The 24,732-nt window shown below is 48.9% G+C and overlaps 1 protein-coding gene across 4 annotated transcripts in view; it reads right to left on the bottom strand.

Moving 5' to 3' along the window:
* Positions 1-24,732, bottom strand: part of SIK3 (SIK family kinase 3) — a 2,024,801-nt gene that overhangs the window by 702,931 nt on the left and 1,297,138 nt on the right. For all 4 annotated transcript variants that reach the window (XM_069614493.1, XM_069614491.1, XM_069614492.1 and 1 more), the window contains one exon: positions 13,131-13,201. In XM_069614493.1, the coding sequence (XP_069470594.1) occupies positions 13,131-13,201 (71 nt within the window). The remainder of the gene's footprint in view (positions 1-13,130; positions 13,202-24,732) is intronic.

Genomic DNA, 24,732 nt, shown 5'->3' with positions numbered 1-24,732 from the left:
TCGAGATTTCCTGTTGGATGGCTAAGAACCAGAGCTGCATCGCCTCCCTGCACAACAGGAGCGACCCTGCCCCCCCTTTTTTGAGGTAATGCATGGCCTCTGTGTTGTGCATCATAATCAGGACTGTCTTCCACCGCACAGGCGGCAGAAAAGCCTTCAGGGCCAGCCTGATGGCCCTCAGCTCTAACAGATTGATGTGGAGTGCCGATTCCGAAGGAGACCAACGGCCGCTGGCTGTCAACTCATTGGCATGAGCACCCCATCCTGGGAGGAAGGCATCTGTCACGATCGTCACCTCTGGCCATGGTTGCCAAAATGGTGCCCCCTTCATCAGATTCCCTTCGTCGGCCCACCATAGAAGATCTTGGCTGACCAAGATCGGAATCTGAACGGGATCCGACATCTTGCCAGAGAACTGCAACCACTGCATCTTGAGAGCCCACTGCAGGGATCGCATCTGCAGTCTGGCCTCTGGCACCAGAAAAATGCAGGATGCCATGAGGCCGAGCAACCTTACGAATTCGAACACCGGGAGGCTCTGGGCACATTGAAACTTGTCCACCAGATGCAGAATGTGATGAGCCCTCACCTGGGGAGGCAATCACTGCCCAAGGGACGTGTCGAGCACTGCTCCTATGTATTGGAGCCGCTGGGAAGGCGTCAAATGAGACGTCTTTAAATTCAGGGAGAAGCCCAGCTTGTGAAGGGAATGACAGGTAGAGGACAGATGATCCAGGGTTTGCTCGGGAGAACTCGCCCTGATCAACCAATCGTCCAGCTAGGGGGAAGACTTGAATGCCCCCTCTCCTGAGGTACGCTGTCACCACCACGATCAGCTTGGTGAATACCCTCGGGGCGGAGGTCAATCCGAACGGCAGGACTCGAAACTGAAAATGAGAGTCGCCAGCCGTGAACCTCAGGTACTTCCTGTGCTTGGGATGAATCGGCACATGAAAGTAAGCATCCTTGAGGTCCAGAGACACCAACCAATCCTGAAGTTGAAGGGCCTGAAGGACTTGAGAAAGAGTGACCATCTTGAACTTGTCCTTCCTGAGAAGCTTGTTCGAACAAACGCAAGTCCATGATGGGTCTCAATCCCCAATCTTTATTTGGGATCAAAAAATAAGAATACCATCCCTTGTTCCTCTCCGCCACAGGCACCAGTTATATGGTGCCTTTCTCCAGCAGGGATAGGATTTCCTGCGCCAGGAGCGGATCCGGATGCTTCAAGAGCTTCCCCGGTGGACTGCCGTGAGGCCGCTGAAGGAAGAGTAGGCAGTAGCCGTGGGCTATGATATCCAGAACCCATACATCCGAAGTAATGGCACGTCTTTCTCCAAGATGCTGCGCAAGTCTGCCCCCAACCGGCGAACCATGGGACATGGCCTCATGACTGAGCTGACGCGGCTGCGGCAGTGCCTGAGGGCAAAGAGGCAACTGCCCAAGCGGCTTTGGCACCCCGAGTACCCCGTTTTCCACCATGGGTACCCTTAAGGTGGCCCCTTTGACTGGCAGCTCCTCTCGATCTACCAAAAGAGGAGTAGAAACGAAAGGAACCTCCCCTGCATTGCTGTCCCCTAGGACGAAAAGGCAGAGGTTGACGTACTGCAGCACTCAAAGACTTCGCTGCAGCTTTGGAGGTCTGCAACCTCTCAAGGCTCCCGTCAGCCCTGCTGCCTAATAAATTAACACCATCAAAGGGCATGTTCAGAAGATGGGATTGCACATCAGGAGCAAACCCCGACTTCCGCAACCACACAAACCTGCGTGGTACGTGCTCGCAGCCATGGACTGGCTGACCCAGTCTGCGGTGTCCAACCGCGACTGAAGGGATTCACACATAGCATCCTTGCTGTCACGCACGATGGCTAGGAAACTATCCCTTTCCTCCCCCTCGGGAATATGCTCAGCCGTGTAGGAAATACAGGTCCAGAAAGTGTGTACACCTTGCCAGGGCACATGTGGAGTTGACAGCCTTCAGTGCCATGCTCCCTGACGAAAAGACCTTCAGAGCCCGTCAGTCGAAGCGCTTGTCGTCCCTATCCGGAGGGATAGTAGGGTACGCCTGCTGCCTCGAGGTGGGCCTAGCCACCTGAACCACCAAACTCAGGAGTGGGGTGAGTAGACAAATAGCTGGGGTCAATAACAGATGGGCGGTACGTTTTCGCCAAATTCTTATTGACTGCCGGAATCGATTCCGGAGCCTGCCAAGCCGATGACACCCTTTTTTTCAATGTAAGATGGGAGGGCAATACCGGGTCAGAGGGGGGACCTTGGTCCAAGATGTCAGTAAGACTCAATTACTCCAATGGACTGTCACCCAACAATCACGGAGCCTCATCCTGAGAAACAGGATCTCCAATGTCTGATCTTTCTTTCTCTTCAAAAATGTCAGGCAAAGGCTCGGAAAACCCAGCCACAGTGACAGAAGAGGGCCTGGCGCCCAATACCGGCCTCCCAGAGATCGAGGAAGCCCCATGAAACTCCTCAGACATAGTACGCCGAAAAAACGGCGAAGGCGCCAGGGGCGCCAAGAACCTCGATGCCGAGGGCAACGAAAACATAGACTTCAAGACCATCGAAGGCTTCGACGCCAGAATCCGCCCCGATGGAATCGACGCAGAGAACTTCGGCGTCGACACTGCTACAGGCGTGGGCTGATAAGACGGAACAGCATTGTTCGAGTCCGACTGGATCGGCTCCGAACGAGTTGGCGCCAGCGTTAGTACCTCCACAGGCTGCACCGGTCTCGCTGGGGACGAAGACCAAGACCTGGACGCACGGCTCTTGCGACTGTTCTTGTCCGCACGGGACCTCGAGGGCTCCCGGTGTGAGTTGCGACGCTAGCCCGAAGGCGTGCGAGCCGAGGATCGAGGGCGTTCTTTGCCAGCTTCATGAGAAGGCACGACAGGAACCGTGCCTTGTGACTGAAAAATCGCCATAATTTGTTCTTTAAACGCCTCCTCCAGTGTCGAGGACTTCGTGGGACAGGCGACCATACGCGCGGCACCATACTCCGAAGAGGACGGGGAAGGCAAACGGTGTCGGCGCTTCTGAGAGTGCCGCGAAGACGAGGAAAGGTGGGAACCCCTCCTGGACCGAGAACCTTCGAGCTTCCTCCCGACGCAGAGAGTCGACCCTCGAGTTGTCAGTGGAAACCCTAGACTTCAATGCAGTCTTACAGGACTTTTTTCGAAGGCTTACCTGTACAGATCTTCCCCTTCCTTTCACGCAAGGCCTTGGCTGTAAGGGACTGGCATTTGGAGCAGTCATCGGTGTCGTGCGACTCACCCAGGCACCATAAGCAAATAAGGTGCGGGTCGGTCTAGGACATCTTGGACTTGCAGTCCCGGCAAGTCTTAAACCCGGACCTTGGAGTCGGAGGGGTCGAAGAAATAGACCTCATAAAAGATTCGAAGAATCCACGAGGTGCGCCGAGTTTCCCGAAGCGAACAGGTTCGCTGTCGGAAAAAACGGAACTGAGGCAACGGGCGCCGTGCGTTCTATATATAACATCCAGTGACGTCGACCCTCGAGGGACATCGGCTCGACGCCATCGACGCAGGATGCACTCTTCTGAAAAGTTACCGAAGTGCACAGCTGTGGGACACAACTGCCAGATGTGGAATACGTCGGAGGACACAATCTCTTTGAATGGGTCTTTCACTGACAATGTTTGAATTTCGCTTACTCTCCATATGGAGGTGATTGCCACCAAGAAAGCGGTCTTATACGTGAGGTGTTTAAGGCTCAACTTGTGCATAGACTGAAAGGGGGCTCTCCAGGAGCTATGCAAGTGCTACATTGAGGTCCCAGCCCGGTGGCGGGTTAGATAAAGGAGGGTGGCGTCTCTTTACTCCCTCCATGAATGCCTTAGTGACAGGTACCTTCCACCATGATACTTTACTCTGAGAGGTGGTGTAAGCGGATAGTGCTGCCAGGTGAACCTTAATTGAGTTAAATACCAATCCTGAGTCTAACAAGTGTAGCATGTAGTGAAGGTGAGTTGGAGTACATTCAATGGGGTTTATTTGTTTTGACTGGCACCAAATTACAGAGCTTCTCCACTGGTCAAACTTACAGTGTCTGGCGTTTGTTTTACGTGCCTCCTTGAGGATATCCATACACCTTTGAGGCAAATTGAGATGTCAAAACAATGACCTCAGGAGCCATGCTGCCAAGTTCAGTGAGTGAGGTTGATGGTGTAATGTTGTTCCCCTGTGCTGGATAACCAAGTTGGGCTGGCAGGGGAGTTTTATTGGATCGCACACTGCCAGTTTGCGCAGATGTGGGTACCATGGTTGTCTCGACCACATAGGAGCATCTAGGATAAACTTCACTGGCTCTCTGTGAATCTTGTTCACCACCCTGTTCATTTGAGGAGTTGGTGGAAAAGCATAGGAACATTACCCTAATCAACTCATCCATAGGACGTTCCCCATGCAATCTGGTTGGGGAAACCTGGACGTGAAATCTGGGCATTGCTTGTTTTCTCTTGTAGCAGATAAGTCTAGCGTGGAGTAGCCCCACTGCGAGAAGCTGTTATCTACATATTTGTCGAGTTGCCACTCGTGATCTTCTGGAAGCGGATCCCTGCTAAGCCGGTCAGCAAGGTTGTCGAGTTCCCCTGGTACATGTTGTGAAGTTAGGAACATCCCCCGTTTGAGTGTTCATTTCCATATTTTCTGTGCTAGCCTGGACACATTTGGAGAATGTGTGCCCCTTTGCTTGTTGATATAGAAAATTGCAGTGGTGCTGTCTGTCAGGATCTGTATCGATCGATTGATCGCTTAGATGCGTCTTGAAGGTTTGGAGCACTTTGAATACTGCCAGAAGTTCCAGCATGTTTATGTGGTTTTGTGATGAGAGTCCACAGCCCATGTGCTGTGAGATGAAGGTGATGGTGCCCCCCACCCGGAGAGTGATGGGTCTGTTGTAACCACTGCTTGCATCACCAGGTCGTGGAAGGGTTTTCCCCATCAACAGAGTCTCCTTTGTCCACCAACATAGGGTTTGTACTAGTGTTGGTGAAACTACCACTAGATCGTCCCACTGACCACTTGCTTGAGACCACTGTTTTGGCAACCACTCGTGCATCGGGTGCATGCTCAAACGTGCGTGTGGGACCAGGTAAATGCAAGATGTCATCCTGCTGAGCAAAGGCATTGCTTTGCGTACGCTTATCGGGTAACCGGCTTGATACAGAGGTATTGCCCCAGACGCCAGATCTTCGCTGGCACCTTTGGAACCTCTGAGAAGATTGGTCTTGATTCGAACCCCAGGATGAACCCTGACCTTGGTTGTAACTAGATCCTCTTTGCGACGTATGTCCTCAAACAACGAGAATTATGACTTCCCCCTTTGGCCTGAGGACTTGTTTGTAAGCTGATCCAGCGACTTCAAGGTATCATTCTTCCTTTGCCATTTTGTGAGTTTCCTCTACCGCTTTGCTGAAGAGAACATTAGGCTTGATCGGCATATTGAAGAGGGTTGCCTGCGTCTCTAATTTAAACCCTGACTGGCGGAGCCATGCCTGGCACTTTATTAGTGTGCCCTCTGCGATAATTCTACCAGCGTTAACCGCTGCATTTAAATATTTTTTTAAGATAGTTATATACAGCCGTCCCGTCCACTACTGCAAGGGAGAGTTCGGACTTTAGTGGCTCTGAAGCCGAGGCCATTAATGTGGATATTTCCTCCCGCTTGTGGCAGTTGTAGCTGGCCAGCAGAGTGGTATTATTGCCAATTCTTGCCTGATATGCTGCTGAGGTGGCCCCTTTCCTTCCAAAAGTGTAAATTTCTTTGCTCTCTTTGTCCGGGGGTGCCTCTGATTATGCAAGAGGCGTTCCTGCCCTTTTAGAGTCAGGTTTTAGTTGGCCCCTGATGTAGAGGGGGTCCGAGGGAGCTGGACAGAACATTCTCAATGCAGGGGTTAACTGCTCGCGTTAGGTTTGGTGTCATTAGAGAGGGTTGTATTTTTCTCTGCATGGTTTGCAATATGGGGGTACATTGTATTGCTGCCTTTTTGTCACCCAATATATCCTCGACAAAGTCCTTGTTGACTATTGTCTCTTGAGTCTGGATCTAAAAGTGATCAGCTGCCTTTAGGAGCATGTTATTAAATTGCAGCCGATTATCAATAGAGGAGTCTGCCACCGGCTGGTCAGCATGATCTGGAGATGGTAAGACAGATTTCGGCATCATAATAATAATGATGATGTACCTCTTTTAAGTCTGCTTGGCCCTCGGGGTCCAAAAAGGCTCTGGTGTCCTGGGGGCTTATTTCGGGGTCATCAAATTGATATTGGTATGGGGTGTCTGCTTGCAGTGTTTCTGTACATGCCCTTTTTGAGGGGGGTAGTGGTGTTGTCCCACTAGCTGGAGGTGGATTTTGTAAGTTTTGAAGAGCTTGAGGATTTTTATCAAAGACATACGTCTCATGACACGGTCTATGTCTTCAGCAAACCACTGAAGAACTTCAGATGACTGCAGGAGGGATAACTGCAGGAATGTGAGGAGGTTCAGGAGTAGGCTGATTCTTGTGTTTCATGGTTGCAGACTAATTTCCCTCCGCCTGGGTAACGTTCTCCTTTTCCCTAAGTGATAGGTGCTTCGAAGTGTGGAGTTTCGAAGCCCGGCTTTTAAGCAGTGTCTCAGGGACGTTTTTAACCAGATGAGACAGTTTTGTAATTACCAGGGATTTTGCCGATTTCAACGCGTGTGGGGACAGTCTGTTTTCGGTGAATGGTATGAGTCGGCGCTGTGTCTTTCGACGTTCGGCTTCCGGCTGTATGTTTAGACACAGCATCCAAATAGGATTTGTCTGTCGATTTCAGGGGCCTGTCGTGAGGGATCGGGAATGCCCAGAGGACAGGGAGCTGGTGGACCTTCCCCTTGACGCCTTGTGTGGCCGTGCAGTCGATGTTGTCGACTTATGGCCTTGGGTTACGTCTTTTGTGTGGTGAGACTTGTCTGTGTTGATGCCGCCGGGTGTCGCCCCCGTAACATCGCCACCTGCGTTTCTCGCGGGGTTGGGGGCTTACACATGGGAATCCGAAGGTTTCCTTTCACCTTCATCGTCACTAAAGACGCTGATGCTGCCGTTGCTCGAAGCACCTTCCACGCCTGTGGCGGCCTCTGCCTGCATGGTGTGGTTGGCCCAGCGCTTTGTCTTGCGGTCCTTTATTGTTTTTGGCTTAAAAAGCGTGTAAGCTTTACAGCGGCCTTTGTCGGGATCCCTCGGAAGACAGAGGTTGCACACCCAGTGATAATCCTTCCAGGGACATTTTGGGCAACATTTAAAAGGTGTATTTTCCATATCTAATTGGAAGGGCAGCCAGGTGATTAGAAAGGGGAGAAAGCAAAATATGCATTCTCTTAGAAACTAAGATATGTATCCACCCCCCACTATCCCTACTGATTGGGCCGAGGCCCGAAGCGAAGTTTGTCCTTGAAACCGTTGAAGAGGTTTGTCGAAGAAACAGCTATTAAAAAGGACAGAAAAGAGTAACTTACTAATTTTTTAATAAAATGGCATAAGCCGGAAAGAAACTCCACTTTAAGTGTACGACTATGGCGGAAAAAAACAATCTGAGGGAACTCGACACGTGAAGGACCATGGATACAGTGGACTTCACACTAGGGATTGTATTACTGGCACATCCCGTTGACGTCCCTTTTCGAGTTTCGAAAACTGTAATATTCAGCAGCTTCCACTAGATGTCTGCCTATGCATAGCATGTGATCTAAGCAGATTCCACAAGCCTCCCAAATATATATACACACACATATAGACACTCACCCTTAGGAGAGCTAAGAAAGCATTTGATCCAATAACCAGTGCAACACAGGTAATACTCATATACATAACAATTAGAAAAGACACTTTAGAATAACCAATCACAGCTTCCCGAGCTCTTCTAAAGTCCAACCTTCGGATCGATTGTTGGGGCCTTGTGCCCAAAAGTCAACCGTTCCAAAGTTAGACTTCACAGGTAGGTTTATTAAGAGATTGGTAATGCCAGTTATAAATAGAAGTCAAAAGGTTAGATAAGTAAATTCACTTTATCCCAGACACCAGTAAGGAAATAGTGATTTACAGGGAGGACTTCACACCCATGTTACCCTAGGTAAAATTGGGGGAGGGGCAGAAACATGTATGTTAACTTAGTCCCATGACTCCAATTTATCCAGACACCACGGCTGAGGTTCCAGATTCCATTGCAGAGACAGTCTTCTGTGCTTAGTCCCGTCAGGGGATGCCCAGGGTTTGGGGGTGCAGAGTTCCCTTTGAGTTGTTAGGATTTTGTTTTTGTCGGTTGCAGTGATGAGGAATCTGTTCCCCACACCTTCCAGCAGAAGACCGAAATGAAGAAAAGATGACGACTTCTGCAGAGCAGACCACCTCAGGACACCAGGAGCGATGAAGGCGAGTTGCAACAGAAGTCACTGTGATCAGGTGGCGATTTTCAATGGACTAACAAAGGAGCAGGTCTTGCATGGTTTCTGTTGATCCAAGGATGAAAGTACAGGAGCAGGAGTCTTGTTACACAAGTTGAAGATTCTCCAAATTCCAAGCATGCACTTGGAACGGCTATGGATGTAGCCCTCATGCAGGGGTTGGTTGTTCCCAGGGATCGAAGCAGTGATGAGGGTCGTTTTGAGATCAGGCAGAGGAGCCTAGAGTTTATGTTGATCCGCTACAGGGGTCGTCCTTGGACCATCAACTGGCTGCTCTTCTTCGTAGATGACTTGGCTCCAAGAATGATCTGTTGAATGGCTGCAGGAGCCCTCCTTCAATCTAAGATTTGGGCTGGGAGCTTGACCAAGGCCACAAATAGTAAGGATCTGCACCATTCAAACAGGCATTGGCTATGCAATCATGGAGAGCCACTGGACACTCAAATACTATAAAATGTTACACTAATCTTGAGTTTTTAATCCTTTTGGGGTGCAACTCGTAGCAAACAGCTGTGATTTGTATACCTACAATACAACTGTATCCTTTAAGAAATTCTCTCCGTACCAGCTAGAAGCTGGTTTACAAAAGAATGATTTTAATTAATAAAATTCATTTTATAGAATATAAATCACGACAATTACAAATGTACACACGAACAATCTTAATGTATCTCGTGGATATAGCACTAAGTGTATTTTGACAAATTCTCAGTAAAATATCATACTGCATCTAAAACGTATCCCTATTAATATGTTTGCCTAAGTCAGTTCGAACTTCTTAAAGATCTTTTGTTTATCTATGGTTAACAGTGTTCCACTCTTTCCTGTGGATTTTGCCAGCCGTTGACCCCTGCAGGGGGTCAATAACACAAACAGTTTTAATTAACCGATCTCAACACAACATATTTTTAATGCCGCCTTAGGCAATTGAGTTGCTGTCATAAAGAAGAGACAAAATACTAACAAAGTAACTGTAGGTTACTGACACATGAAAAAGTATGGATGTGTGTACTGTAGGAATATAAACCACAGCTGTTGCTACAAGTTGCACCCCGAAAGGATTAAGAACACAAGACTAGTGGAACATTTTATAGCATTTACGAGTAAAAGAAGAGGGATTGTTCTATCCGGTCATTAAACTCCCTCTGGTTTCTTTTCGTCTTATAGTCACTGGCAACAATGTCTGCACAGCCACACACATTTAGTTACCAGGATGTGTACAGGACCAGACAGTCCCCAAGCCCCCCCTCCGGGGCTCACAAACAAACTGCCCCTCCTGCTCTCAAGGAAAGGGTATTCCATATATGGCATTTCCTGACCTGAGAAGGCAGGAAGAAGGCCAAAGAACAACATGGCCAAAGGACGAGCAAAAACCTTGTGGCATGGACATCATAGGGTGCAAGCCACAATACAAAAACATGTTACAAAAATAACTGCTGCCAACAGCTCATCCTAGGCACATTGTATAAGTAAGCAAAACACCAATGAAGACAAAGATATAAGAATACTAAATATTCTAACTTCAATTCAATTTGAGGTAATTTGTGCAATTGTAAAATTATAGGAGGTTCCGAGAGACATAGCCTCTCAGTACTGATAGTCTCATGGACTAATCAGTTTCCCCATAAGAATGAGAAAACAAAAAAGGGGAAGTACAGCAGAAGGCTTTACTTACCCTCCAAAAGGTCAGGTCAGACGTGCAACCAAAGCACAAAAAAGGTGTCCAATCGAAGTCTATGAGAGGAAAGCCGCAAAAAGAAAATCTTTCCTAATTGGCATGTCCAACAATTTAGAATGCACATTTGTAGCAAAATGAGCATCTCATATCTATGTGCGTCTTACCTCCTGCCTAGTCCCCATAGCTATACCCACACAGTTGGCAGTGTCCAACCAAGTCCATAGGGCTTGGCATGTCGGTTCCTTCCAGTCTTCTACCAGTTCTCTGAACCCATCCCCTCATCTCACTTTTGGGGACGTGTTGATCGGCCTAAATATTGCCTTCCAGAGGCAATGCGTGCACTCTGCCAATGCACACAAGGTGTCAATTGCTTTCAGTGCCACAGTGTCAGTCCTGAAACCCCCACCTGCGCCCCCCTCCTCGTCACCCCAGCCCTGAGCATGTCCAACTTTTTAGTCTCCTATGTGAGGGAAGAGAAGGAAAAACTGCCCTTGGAACCTGCTGTTGCGGCCTGCATTACCAGGCTTTCTGGAGTTGGATGTTTCGACAAGTATGTCAGATCTGGCTTGTGATTATTTGCCAGTTCTTTATTTGCCGTCGGCTCAGAGCATGGTGTCAACCATAGGGACATGATGGGGTCTGCAACCAGGGGATTCAAGGGGAGAACCACCGTCTTTTGTAGTCCCTGGTCTAGGATGTCTGCTAGACTGCACTGCTTTATTTGTCTGGCTGGGCTCACATTTAGGCGGTCAGACAGAAAAACATCGGACATTTCCAGATCAGGAGACGTGTCTATGCAACTCGCGACTTGAAAATCCAAGGCCAGGTCAATTAGGTCTTGCTCTCCAAGAACGGGGTTGTTAACAACAGGGTTAACGCCCAAGCAGAGTCAGATCCAACCTATCCGCTGCTTGATTTATCGGCTGTATGCCAAAGGGAAAAATGCTCTAGAGAGCAAGAACACCACACTCTGGATTACTTCAGTTACCCCCCCCCTGCATATTCACAAGGATAGGTTTCTTTCTATGGGCTAAATCCTTTCTCCAGAGCGAAACAAAATTTTCCTCCGACTTTTTCTATGTTTTGGCACAGACTCCTTTATTATGCATCTCTATGGCCTTTTACAGTGACTGCCATTTTAGAAACAGACAAGACAGCTATGATGAGAAAAGAGTAACTTTACAAGTATTTCGCATTGAACCTCCAAGGGCATATAAACGGGTGATTGCAATCTCCCTTTTCCGATCAACATCTCACATGACATTGGTGCACATGACATTCAGGTTGGATAGTACCATTGAAACCACAACATTGCATATAATGGATGATGTGTTAAAAAGTCTAGATGATGAATGGAAATGCTTGCTGGTTTTCTTCGATCTATACGCTGCTTTTGGCACAATTGACCATGATACACTGCTGACAACACTTTAACATCAAATGGGGATAGGAGGAAAGGTTTTGGATTGGTTCCGTTCCCTTCTTTCAGATTGGTAGCCGGTAGTGTCCATTGATCAAAAATGCTCAGTTTCTTTCCCGGTACCTTTTGGAATACTGTAGGGCTTAATTCTAGCACTGATTCTATTTAATCTATACACAGAACCGCTAGGAGGAATTGTATAAAGAATTTAAGGTGGATATGCATCCATATGTAGATGATGCACATCTTTACATTAACATTTTGTCTGGAGGTGATCTAAGAAGGATCGGGAACAGTCTATAAAATGGAAGGTTGGATGGCTTCACATTTCTTAAAATGAAATCCTTTGAAGGCTGAGTTTTTAATATTCTCTCACTCTGTGCCTAATCATCTTAATGATTTCTGGTTCTCTGATGCTAGGATTTTAGGAGCAACCTCAATTTACCATAATAAAACAGCTAAATCATTGGAGTGTATTTTAGATTCTCATCTATCTTTTATTCCTCATATTAATATATTGGTAAAATCAGCCACATGCTATTTGTTCTCACTTAGAGCAATCATTTGTCAGAATCATATTTTCGTTTGTTGGTTCAATCTCTGGAGTTATTGGGTACACATTTGGTAAACTCTGTACTAATTGGTCTGGCTAAATCAGCATTGGAAGGGAGTGTATTGAGAGGAGTGTATTGAGTGGTGTGAGAAGAGTAGTAGTAGTGGTGGTGTAAAAAGGGGGGAGTAGTACCATAGGGAGGGGAGAGCAGTAACAGTGTGCAGAGGGGAAGAGGTGAGTAAAATCAGAGGGTGGAGGGAAGCAGAGAAAGAGAGGAACATTGGAGGGATAGAGAAGAAGTGTCAGGCATTGTGAGGACAGACAGTTAGTGGTGTTGGAAGGCGGAGAGTAGGCAGTGATAAGGGAGAGCAATAAAATCACATAAGGAGAGGAACATCTGAGTGAGGAAGGATAGCACCTAGTGGGGCCAGAGTCGCTGGGAAGCAGAAAACCCAATGTTGTACCATCTTTTGGGAAACATGGAACAGGGACACACTAGAATATTCCAAGAGGGCATTTGCCTTTAAGCCTTCATGACAAAGATGAACAGATTTTAAACAGTAGGGATTCCCGATCAACAGATACCATCCTGAGATTGAGCAACAACTGTGCTAGGTAGGGGAACAGCGCGCACCAGATATATTTGAGAGAGGGGGAAGTGATAGGTTGAGTGGGGGAGAGAGGGAGATGGGGAAACAGGGAGAGGGTGAGATAGCGAGAGCCCTTTGCGAGACTCCTCCTATTTTCCTATCCAGTGTGCTAGACTGAACAACCTGACTATCGTTACATTGAGCAATCTGCCTATCGTTACAGCTGCACATTCTCACCTTAAACTATTGCTAAAAATCCAAAATAAAAATACACAGAACAACAGAATTTTCCCAGAGTTTCTTCCAGTCAAGGCTATGTGTGGCAACAGATACAAATGCAGAGTGCTCCAGACATGTGGTGGTTCAAGCACCTGAAGGTTGCATGGTTTTCAGCTTGACTTGGAAACAAAAAAGGTCTCTTTAGCTCACCTCTGTACAGCTTCCTGATCAGGCTCTCCGTCCGAGCTCTCCTCGTCCACCGGGGTCACTGCAGGCACTACCTAGGAAACAGAAGGAAGATATTGCCATCAGAAAGGAACTCCCTACTCAGAGAAAATAGCCTAATACCTGCAGTGACTTCTAGTATCCTTACCCTGCAACGCCAATACAGAAACATGTATGATCTCAACATTCCACTGAAGAACCCTATTCAATATCTATTCATGGTCTCAAACAGTCCAACTGCTGAACTCCTGTGTGCCTACTAAATGGATTATATTCTCCTGCAAAGCCCATATAGTGCCACCATTATATGGTCCCTCACCAAAAACCTTCACATCACTCTATAAATTAGTTCATACATGGGATCCTCATGTCTCACCATCAGAGGAACAATACACTGATTGCTGGCACCTTCAGTATCCACGCATCAATGGCACCTAAGCATCCACTAGCTTAGCCACCTAGAGACTCTTCCATTGACTTCTAACTGAAGACCACTTTTTATATATTGCACTCAAACGTTCCTTCACCCGCTCCTCCAAATAGCACAATTTAAAAAATACCTATTGACAGGCTATTAACAGTAGTACCCTTGCTGTGATTCTTTTTGGGCGAGGTCCTGTACACCTTTACGAATTCACCATTGTTTGGGAAGAACAAGTTAATTTCTTTCCTGGTAACGTTCTTTCGATGGGATGTTCCGACGACGTATTCCACATCTATGACAGGTAATCACCACAGCTGTGCTGCTTCGGAAAATTTTCAGCGTCTGCGTCCTGCGTCGATGACGTTAATGCACCCCTTCGAGGACCTCCCCCGACTACTGACGTCACCCGATGTTATGTAGGACGCACGATGCCCGTAGCCTCAGTTGTAGTTTTTTCCCAGAACGTGTGGCACCAATCTTCTGCCAGAATGACTACAGAAAGCCTTGCGGAAACGAAAGCAACGGAACTGCAATCGCATACGAAATTCTGTAGAGAGGCAGGTATGGAGGGAGCGATGTGGAATACGTTGTTGGAACATCCCATCAAAAGAACGTTACCAGGTAAGAAAGTAACTTGTTCTTCTAAGGGATTGGTTCCTCCGACGTATTCCACATCTATGACAGACTCCCAAAGCAGTACCAACGTTAGGAGGTGGGAAAAGAATTTTGAATTTTAGAATGCCCAATTAAATTGCAGAATAAAGGACCGCCTTGCCAAAGGCCAAATCTTGCCCATGGATAGAATCCAAGGAGTAGTGTTTAACAAAAGTATGGACAGAGGCCCATTTGGCTGCTTCACAAATGTTACGAATGGGACCACCCCTCTGCAGGGCAGTAGAGGCAGCCACACCTCTAGTAGAATGGGCCCGTAAGCCTACCGGAGGGTCCTTATCCGCCAAGCGGTAACATTCAAAATTGTCAAGATAATACATCTAGACAAAGTCTGTTTAGTAACAGCTTGTCCCAAACGCCTTCCAGCATATCCTACAAAGAGTTGATCATCCACTCTGACCCGGGACATGCGTGAAATGAACAAGTTACTCTCTTACCTGGTAACGTTCTTTCGATGGGATGGTCAGATGACGTATTACATATCTATGACAGTAATCACCACAGCTGTGCTGCTTCGGAAAATCTTTTGGCGTCCGTGTCCTGCGTCGATGACGTCAATACGCCGCCCTCGATGACCTCCTCCGACAGCCGACGTCACTGGATGTTATAAGTAGGACGCACGATGCCCATAGCCTCAGTTGTAGTTTTTTCCCAGAACGTGTGGCACCAGTCTTCTGCCAGTCTGACCACACAAAGCCTTGCGGAAACGTAAACTGCAATCGCATAAGAAATTCTGTAGCGGGGAAGGGAGGGAGGGAGCGATATGGAATACGTTGTCGTACCATCCCATCGAAAGAATGTTTCCAGGTAAGAGATGAACTTGTTCTTTGAGGGGATTGTGTCCTCCGACGTATTCCATATCTATGACAGACTCCCAAAGCAGTACCAATGCAAGGAGGTGGGAAAAGAATTTAGAAAATAGAAATTTAGAATGCCCAATCAAATTGCGGAGTAAAGAACAGCCTTGCCAAAGGCCAGATCCTGTCCCCGGATGGATTCAAGGGAGTAGTGACGTACAAAAGTATGTACCGAAGCCCAAGTGGCTGCATCACAGATGATACGAATAGGAACACCCCTCTGTAGGGCAGTAGAGGCAGCCATACCCCTGGTAGAATGGGCCCGTAAGCCGACCTGTGGGCCCTTACCCGCCAAGCGGTAACACTCATATAGCCAAAATAATCCAGCGAGACAAAGTCTGTTTAGTCACAGCTTGTCCCAAACGCTTTCTAGCGTAACCAATAAAGTTGATCGTCCACTCTGACCCGGGACATGCGTGAAATATAAAAGCTTAACGGTCTCCTAGGATCAAGCCTATGGAGCCTCTCCTCTTCCTTACCAGGATGTGGAGGAGGATAAAACGCCGGAAGAACAACCTTCTGGCCAGAATGAAATTCCGACACCACCTTCGGAAGAAAGGAAGGACGAACTCTCAGGACAACCCTGTCCTTATGAAACACAGTGAAGGGTGGCTTAACTGAAAGTGCCTGTAACTAACTCACTCTGCGAGTGGAAGTGACCGCAACCAAAAATACAGTTTTAAGAGTTAACAGTCTCAAAGGGCATGAATGCAAAGGCTCAAACGGAGCACCCATCAGAAACTTGAGAACAAGGTTTAAATCCCAACCGGGCACCTGGAAAGGTGACGGACGGAACACATTAGTGAGCCCTTTCAGAAACTGAGAAATTAAAGTAATTTTAAATTAGGAAAACTCTTCAGACGAGCGCTTAAATATGGACAACGCCGCCAGGTAACCTTTATTGGTACCCACTTGAAGGCCCCTGTGGGCCAAAGAAAGCAAAAAAGACAGAACCATGGGAATGTCACATGCAAAAGGATCCACATTCTTAACCCTGCACCAGTCGCAGAACTTACGCCAATGGCAACGGTACAGAGACTTTGTTGCAGGCCGTCTGGCCGAGAGCAACACCTCCATCACGTCTTCAGGGAGGTCCCAATCCTGATACCTCAACCTTTCAGAAACCAAGCGTGAAGGTTGAGGGATCTGACCTCTGGATGGAGAACCTGACCCCCCTCCCGTGAGAGCAGATCGTCTCGGTAGGGAAGGCGACGTGGAGGGCAGATGGACAAGTCGAGAAGGTCCGGGTACCACGCCCTCCGGGCCCACGCCGGAGCAATGAGGATCATCCGGGAACTGAACTTCCATAACCTCCGCAGTACTTGCGGGATGACGGGGACTGGAGGAAACGCATACAGCAGTGGGAAGGACCACTCCACCACAAACGCGTCTCCTAAGGCTCCTTTTGGAGGAAATTCCCTCGAGCAGAACCTCTCGCACTTCTGGTTGACACTGGAGGCGAAGAAATCCACTTGAGGGGTCCCCCAAAGAGCAAAGATCTCCAGGAGAATCTCCTGAGTCAACTCCCACTCGTGAGAGATCGCGCTCTGCCTGCTCAGAGCTTCCGCCATCTCGTTTTTGTCTCCGGCCAGATGAACTGCCGAGATCGAAACTTCCTGCTGGATTGGCCAGAACCAGAGCTGCATCGCCTCCCTGCACAGAGGAAGTGACCCTGCCCCCGCCACTTTTTGTTTAGGTAGTGCATGGCCACCGTGTTGTCTGTCAGGATCAGGACATTCTTCCCTCGCACAGTCGGCAGAAAAGCCTTCAGGGCTAGCCTGACGGCCCTCAGCTCCAACAGATTGATATGGAGTCTGGACTCCGACGGAGAGCAACGACCGCTGACTGTCAACTCGTTGGCATGAGCTCCCCATCCCGTGAGGGATGCGTCCGTCACGATCGTCACCTCCGGCCAGGGTAGCCAAAATGGAGCCCCCTTCATCAGATTGTCTTCGACGGTCCACCACAGAAGGTCCTGGGCGACCGAGGACGGCACCTGAACAGGGTCCGACATCCTGCCGGAGGACTGAGACCACTGGAGCTTGAGTGCCCATTGCAAAGATCTCATCCGCAACGTGGCCTCTGGCACCAGAAGAATGCAGGATGCCATGAGGCCGAGCAATCTCAAGAACTCTAACGCTGGGAGACTCTGGGCAAGCTGAAACTTGTGCACCATCTGCTGAATGTGACGAGCCCTCACCTGCGGAGGAAAACACTGTACTGGAGCCTCTGAGTTGGTGTCAAATGGAACTTCTTTAAGTTGAGGGAGAAGCCCAGCTTGTGGAGGGAGTGGCAGGTGACTGACAGATGATCCAGGACTTGCTCGGGAGAGCGCGCCCTGATCAACCAATCGTCCAGGTAGGGGTAGGCGTGAATCCCCACTTTCCTGAGGTTCGCTGCCACCACTACCATGAGCTTGGTGAAGACCCTCGGGCGGAGGTCAATCCGAACGGCAGGACCCGAAACTGAAAGTGCAAGTCGCCCACTGGCAACCTCAGGTACTTCTTGTGCTTTGGATGTATCGGCACATGAAAATAAGCATCCTTGAGGTCGAGAGACACCAACCAGTCCTGAAGTTGAAGGGCCTGGAGGACTTGAGAGTAACCATCTTGAACTTGTCCATCCTGAGTTTGTTCAAACCGTGCAAATCCCTGATGGGTCTCAATCCCCAGTCTTTCCTGGAAATCAAAAAATAAGGGGAATACCATCCCTTGTTCCTCTCCGTTACAGGCACCAGTTCTATGGCGCCTTTCTCCAACAGGGATTGAATTTCCTGCACAAGGATCGGATCCAGACTCTTCAAAGAGAGATTCCCCGGTGGATTGTCGTGAGGCCTCTGCCGGAAAGGAAGACAGTAGCCGTGGGTTATGATCTCCAGAACCCACACATCTGAAATAATGGCGCACCACTCTGCAAGATGCTGCGCCAGCCTTCCCCCAACCAGCGAACCATGGGACATGGCCTCATGACTGAGCTGAAGCAGCTGTGGCGTTGCCTGAGGGCAAAGAGACAACTGCCCGAGCGGCCTTGGCACCTCGAGTACCTTGTTTTCCACCTCTGGCACTCCTACGGTGGCCCCTTTGACTGGCAGCTCCTCTCGATTTACCAAAGGATGAGTAATAACGAAAGGAACCTCCCCTCCATTGCTGTCCCCTAGGACGAAAGGTTGTCGAACTGCAGTGCCCAACGACTTTGATGCAGCTTTTGAGGTCTGCAACCTCTCAAGGTTCTCGTCAGCCTTGCTGCCAAAAAGATGTTCCCCGTCAAAGGGCATGTTGAGGAGCCGGGCCAGCACATCAGGAGCAAACCCCGACTTCCGCAACCACGCAAACCTGCGTATCACGGTGCTCGCCGCCATTGACCAGCTGACGCAATCTGCCATCTCCAAACCCAACTGAACGGCCTCACACATGGCATCCTTGCCATCCTGAACCATGGCAAGGAAACCATCCCGTTCGTCCCCTTCGGGAATATGTTCAGCCGCTAAGGAAAAACAGTTCCACAGAGTGTGCGTGAAACGTGACAAGGCACATACGGAGTTGGCCGCCTGAAGCGCCATACCCCCTGAAGAAAACACTTTCTTCGCCCAGCCGTCAAAACGCTTGTCGTCCCTATCAGGAGGGATGGTAGGATACAACGCCTGCTTTGCAGGGGCTGTTGGGCAGAAACCTGTGCAGTTCCCTTAGGAACCACTGCAAAAGGTTTAAGACCACAGGAGTAAGCAGTAAACCCAATTGGTAGCAGTCTGCACCACTCAGATTTACCTGGTAGCTGTGGCTGAGCAGTCAGACTTATCTCAAGAAGAGTTAGGCAGTATATAGAGTATACACAATAGGGCTAAAAATAAAATACAGTAGCACAAGCAAACATTGACTAGAGCTTTGGTATGAAAGTATCTAATTATTTATTTAAAAACACACTTGTAAAAATACACTGGCACTAATATGTCAAGCAAGTTCAAACACAGTCACTATAAGTATATACACCTCCCTAGTTAATTATTCGACAAGTCTAGGTTAAGACAGCACTTATTTAGCAAAACAGAGGTGAGCGCTTAACCGTAGATGGCACTCCAATAATTTGTTTAAAAAGGGAGAGAAAAGGCAGAATAAGAAAATAACACAGTACCAACACTTAAGAAACCACAGCAAGTCAAGAAAGGCAGGGTCTACTGTATAGCAAAAAGTTCATAGGCCAGGCCCACTCTTGGAGAGAGCAAGGCGGAATGTGCTCAAGATCACACAGTGGAAATGCACTCAAAGTCTTTGCAGAAAAGTCAATAGAGGTTGGATAAGTTCAGAAAGGTAAAGTTAGCAGGTCCGAGGTCAACCCAGGATAGAGAGTCAAGGATTTACGGGACACCATAGACAATCTGTTGCAAGGGAGGCCAGGCGGGACACAGTACCTGAATTGGTGAGAAAGTACCAGCGGGGGCAGTTGTTCCTGGCAGCGGGTTCAAGTCGGGGATTTGTCCAGGGGAAGAGATGATCTCGACGTGGAGGAAAGCTGGAGGTCGTTGCACTGCCAGGGAAGAAACCAGCCGCGGAGTTTCCCGGTTAAAAGGTACGACCCTTTTATTCGCGGTAGTGGTGAAGCGTGGCTATCCGGCCGCCGGGGTTCTTGCGAACTGGTTGGTCCCACCAGCTCAAAGGGAAGAAGATCTCCTCTGTCGTCGGGGAAGTGGTGAGTTCGTACAGCAGGGCTCCACCGGTGGTGTCGTCGTTTTAGATGGCTCAGCTTCTCCCCTCTTCGGATTCTTTAGGTCTTGTGGCGACTTCTGAAGTTCCAGTCCCCAAAGCCCTGCTTTTATGCAGCAAAACCCCCATTCATCAGCCTAGCTGTCACTCAAACATGCTAAGAGGTGAGCCGGGCAGCTCACCACTGGGCCAATCACACAAGAGTGTGACTTGAGTTGCCAAGGCAACTCAGTCCAGGGTGCCTAATCCCCCTCCCACACAATCCTGTTGACCCCAGACAGAGTGGCACCATTTGGAGGGCTTCTGTGGAGAAACCCATCAAAAAGTGGAACAAAGGGCTCGACTTGGGTTAGAGTTCAGCAGCGAACACAAACGCCATTTTAAAACCGAGTCCTGGCACAAAGACCCAACCGGGGAATAAATATTAAATAAATAACCCGGCGGTATCTTTTGGTAATATTTCGCGTGGTATCCACTGCCACCAGCCAGAAACTCGACAAGGGGGGACTGGACAGTGCCCCCTTGGAAAACAGACCCTGGGGCAATCGAATTACCCCTACCAGTACTCCCACAATATGATGGTTTGTACTGGTTCTGTTCACAATTTGAGACTAGTAAAGCCAATGGTGACTTCACATGCCCTGGGAGACAGTAGTCAGTACCAGGGTATGGAGTCTATGTTTGGGGGTCACTATGACACCCCTGTGTTACTGCACTGAGGGTGCTGTGTAACACATACCAAAAACACATGAAGCCCTATGGAGTAAAAGACCCCATAGCCCATAAAACACATTACATAGTCAAAGGACATTCTCAAATCATGCCTAAGAGTGGGAGAAAAAGAGTCTCACTCTTAGCAGGAGAAAAAAAATAAACCCCAAAAATCCAGCAAAGCTGCTGGGGGACTCTAGGTTTGGGAAATTAGCCTTAACAGAGAATTCTCCCTAACAGGGGCCGTAGCCGCCTGCACCATCAAACTCTCCGGAGTGGGATGCGTCGTCAAGTAGCAGGGGTCGCTACTGGCTGGACGGTATTTTTTTCGTTAACGACTTGCTCACTGCCGGGAGACTCTCCAGAGCAGTCCAAGCCGCCCCCATCCTTCTCTGTAAAGCCATAGGAAATGGCAGCACCGGGTCAGTGGGTGGACCTTGGTCAAGGATATCTGTCAGGTCATCCTGCAGAAAATCCACTGGTTGCGCAGACCACCCAAAGTATTCCGTCACCCGTGACATGAGTCACCTGTACGAAGATTCAGCATGCGTACCAGGCTCAGGCCTGCCAAAATCAACCTCCAGGGAGGTATCAAGACCACTGGTATTGTGCAAAGCCTGACACAGGTCTTCCAACTGGCTATTACCAGAAAACAGGTCATCAGGAACCTCATCAGGCACCAAACCTTCCTCAGACCCTTCATCCACCTCAGAGATGTAATCCAGAGGCTGGAACAAATCCCTGGATGAGGGCACAGAAAAAAAGGCTCAAATACAGGCCTTACCGACTTCTTCAGGGCCTTCCTCAGAGTTTCTACTGATGCACGGGGTATCTCCGGTAAAGCATCCAAAAAAAGGCGCCGAGGGCGTCGACAAAATCGGCGTCGAGCGTGGCGCTGATGGCTTCGACACTTACCTCTAGGGCGGTGCCCCGAGTGTGTCCTTCGATGGCCTCGGCGCCGATGGCATCAATGACTTCCTCGGAGGCGGAGCCTCGAAAGAGTCCCTCGACGGACATGGCGTCGATGGCGTTGACGTCTTCTTCTAAGACCTCACGGGCTCCGACGGTCTCGAGGACGTAGAGGACCCGGACCTGGAGCGGGCATGGCTAGAGCAATACACCTTGTCGGATCGGGACCTCGAAGGATCCCGGTGATCGCGCCGACCACCCGAGCCTGAAGGCGTGCGAGCGGCGGCCTTAGCACGTTCCCTGCCGGCTTCTTTCGAAGGCGCGTACGGAACGGAGCCCTGCGATTGGAAAATCACCATCATCTCCGTACGAAATGCATCCCATTCTGCAGGAGAAGAGTGCTTGTTGGGACAAGCAACCCGCCGTCTGGCGGAGTCCTCGGAAGAGGACGGGGAAGACGACCGGTGACGGCACTTCCGCGAATGCCTTGAGGCAGAGGAATGGCAGGAACCACTCCGGGACCGAGACCCCCTGGACTTACGCCGACGATGCAGAGAATAGCCCCTCGAATCATCGGTCGAAAGCCCAGCAGATTTCGACTTTCGGGGCTTGGAAACACTACCTACCGACAGCTTCTGCTTTCGCTCCCGCAAGGCCTTTGACGTCAAAGACTGGCATTCGTCACAGTCATCAGTGGCGTGGTGCTCCCCGAGGCACCAGAGGCAGACGTTGTGCGGGTCCGTAAGTGACATCTTGGCACCGCAGTCCTGACACTTCTTGAATCCGGAACCGCGGGATAGAAGAAGACATAATTTACAAACCAAGTTCGAAAAACCGATAGATATCAGAAGAACCAAGGCGCGCCGAGATCACCGAAACGAACACGTTCGTGGAAAAAACGGAAATGAGGCTACGGGTGTCGTGCATCCTACATATAACATCGGGTGACGTCAGCCGTCGGAGGAGGTCCTCGAAGGGGCGTATCAACGTCATCGACGCAGACGCAGACATTTTTTCAAAGCAGCACAGCTGTGGTGATTACCTGCCATAGATGTGTTATGCGTCGGAGGAACCAATCCCTTCGAAGAACAAATTACTTACCCGTGGTAATGTTCTTTCTGATGGATGTTTCACCTATAGATTCCTCATCTTTGATATATCCGATATCCTGTTTGCAGCTTCGGAAACCTTTCAACAGCAGGCGGTGCTGTGCATCGATGACTCATGATCCCTCTGCAGCTTCCATCCTGCTTGCGGCCGTGATGTTGACGCTGGTATAAGTAGCATGCACCGCGCCCATTGCCTCAGTTCATGTTTTTCCCCTCTCTATGCAGTCATCTCAAAGGCCAAAGAAACCCTGACGTTCTGCGCCCGGCTACCTGAGGGTTTGGTGCGCATTAGCAAATAAACAAACAATGGAAATTCCCCCAAAATAGAAGTGTAGGCTGCGAGGGCAATGAGGAATCCGTGGGAGGAACATCCATCAGAAAGAACATTACCAGGGGCAAGTAATTTATTCCTCTAATGGATGGTGTCCTCTGACGGATTACTCATCTTTGATAGACTCCCATAGCAGTTTGTAGATGGGGGTGGGAATAAAGAATGTACTATTGATCTATGCTGTGGAGAACAGCTTTGGCAAATTTAGCCTGCTGACCCGACACAGAATCAAGGCAGTAATTCTTAGTAAAGGTATGCAGCGGAAGACCAGGTTATAGCACTGCAAATGTCGGGCACCCCTCTTTGAAGAGCTGAATAAGTAGCCACTCCTATAGTGGAATGCACACTCAAACCATCAGTGAAATCCTTGCCAGCTAAGGTGTAGCATTCAGTGATCCATAAAATGATCCATCGAAATAAAGTTGGTTTGGTAACAGCCTGACCCAACCTACAACCAGTAAAGCCCACAAAAAGCTTGTCATCCTGTCTGCCTTTAGCCAAACTGCTAATGTAAAAGCTCAACGGTCTCTTTGGACCCAAGTAATGCAGTCTTTCTTCACCCTTGGAAGGATGAGGTGGATAAAATGCTGGCAACACAATTTTCAACGCCAGTGAAACTCCAACACCACCGTAGGCAGAAATGAAGGGCGAACACTCAAACACCTTCTCCTTATAAAAGGTAGTAAACAGTGGTTTGTAAGACCAACCCTGAAGTTCGCTCACTCTGCAACCCGAAGTAATCGCTGTCAGAAAGACAGTCTTCAGAGTCAACATCCTAAGTAGACACAAATGAAGAGGCGCAAATGGAGCTCCCATTAAGAATTAACACTAAATTAAGGTCCCAAAATGGAACTATGAAATGAACCAAGGGAAAGATGTTGGTCAGTCCCTTCAGAAACTGGAAAACAATGGGAAGTTTAAAATAAGAACATTGTTCATGTGAGCACTTGAAAATGGATAGTGCCGCCAGAGAACCTTTAGCAGGGAACCCTGTAGCCCTTGATGAGTCGGATGTAACAAGAAAGGTGACACTGATGGTGTGTTACAAGAAAAATGGTCTATATTCTTAGCTCTGCAAGCAGCCGCAAAATGTGTACCAATGGCAGCAGTATAGAGCCTTTGTTGCCTGCCTTCTGGCCGATATCAACACCTCCATTACTTCCTCCGGGATGTCGCAACCCCTGTATCTCAACCACTAAGAAACCAGGAGTGAAGGTTCAGAGCTCTGATTTCTGGGTGGAGAAGGCGACCTTCTTTGCTAAGCAGGTCTGCTCACTGAGGAAGACTAATTGGAGGGCAGATGAAGATGTCCAGAAGGTCTATGTTCTCCTGGCCCAGTCCAGAGCAATCAAGATCAAGGATTTCCTAAACGTCCTCAATCTCCCGATGACAGAAACTGGTGGAAACGCATACATGAGAGAAAACTCCCAGTCTACTATGAATGAGTTTCCCAGAGATCCTCTCTGAGGAAATATCCTGGAGCAGAAGAGCTTGCATTTCCTGTTCACACTGGATGCAAACAGATCCACTTGAGGGGTTCCCCAAAGTGAAAAGATCTCTAGAAGGACTTCTTGAGCCAACTCCTGCTCGTGAGAAACTGTGCTCTGCCTGCAAACAGCGTCCACCGTCATATTCTTTTCTCCAGCCAGGTGACCAGCCGATAGAGGAACTCCTACTTGCAGTGACCAAAACCAGAGCTGCACTGCTACCCTGCACAGGGGTAGTGACGCTACACCTCTTCTGTTGAGGTAATGCATGGCCACTGTGTTGTCTGTCATTATCAGGAGATTCTTACCCCGTACAAAGGGCAGAAATGCCATCAGCGCTAGTCTCATTGCCCTCAGCTCCAACAGGTTTATACGTAGTTTGGACTCCAA

This window comes from Ambystoma mexicanum, chromosome 9 (assembly GCF_040938575.1).
Source record: "Ambystoma mexicanum isolate Mex_15411 chromosome 9, UKY_AmexF1_1, whole genome shotgun sequence".
NCBI classification, from domain to species: Eukaryota; Metazoa; Chordata; class Amphibia; order Caudata; family Ambystomatidae; genus Ambystoma; species Ambystoma mexicanum.
The sequence above is the reverse complement of the archived record's forward strand: the minus strand, read 5'-3'. Positions and strand labels throughout refer to the sequence as shown.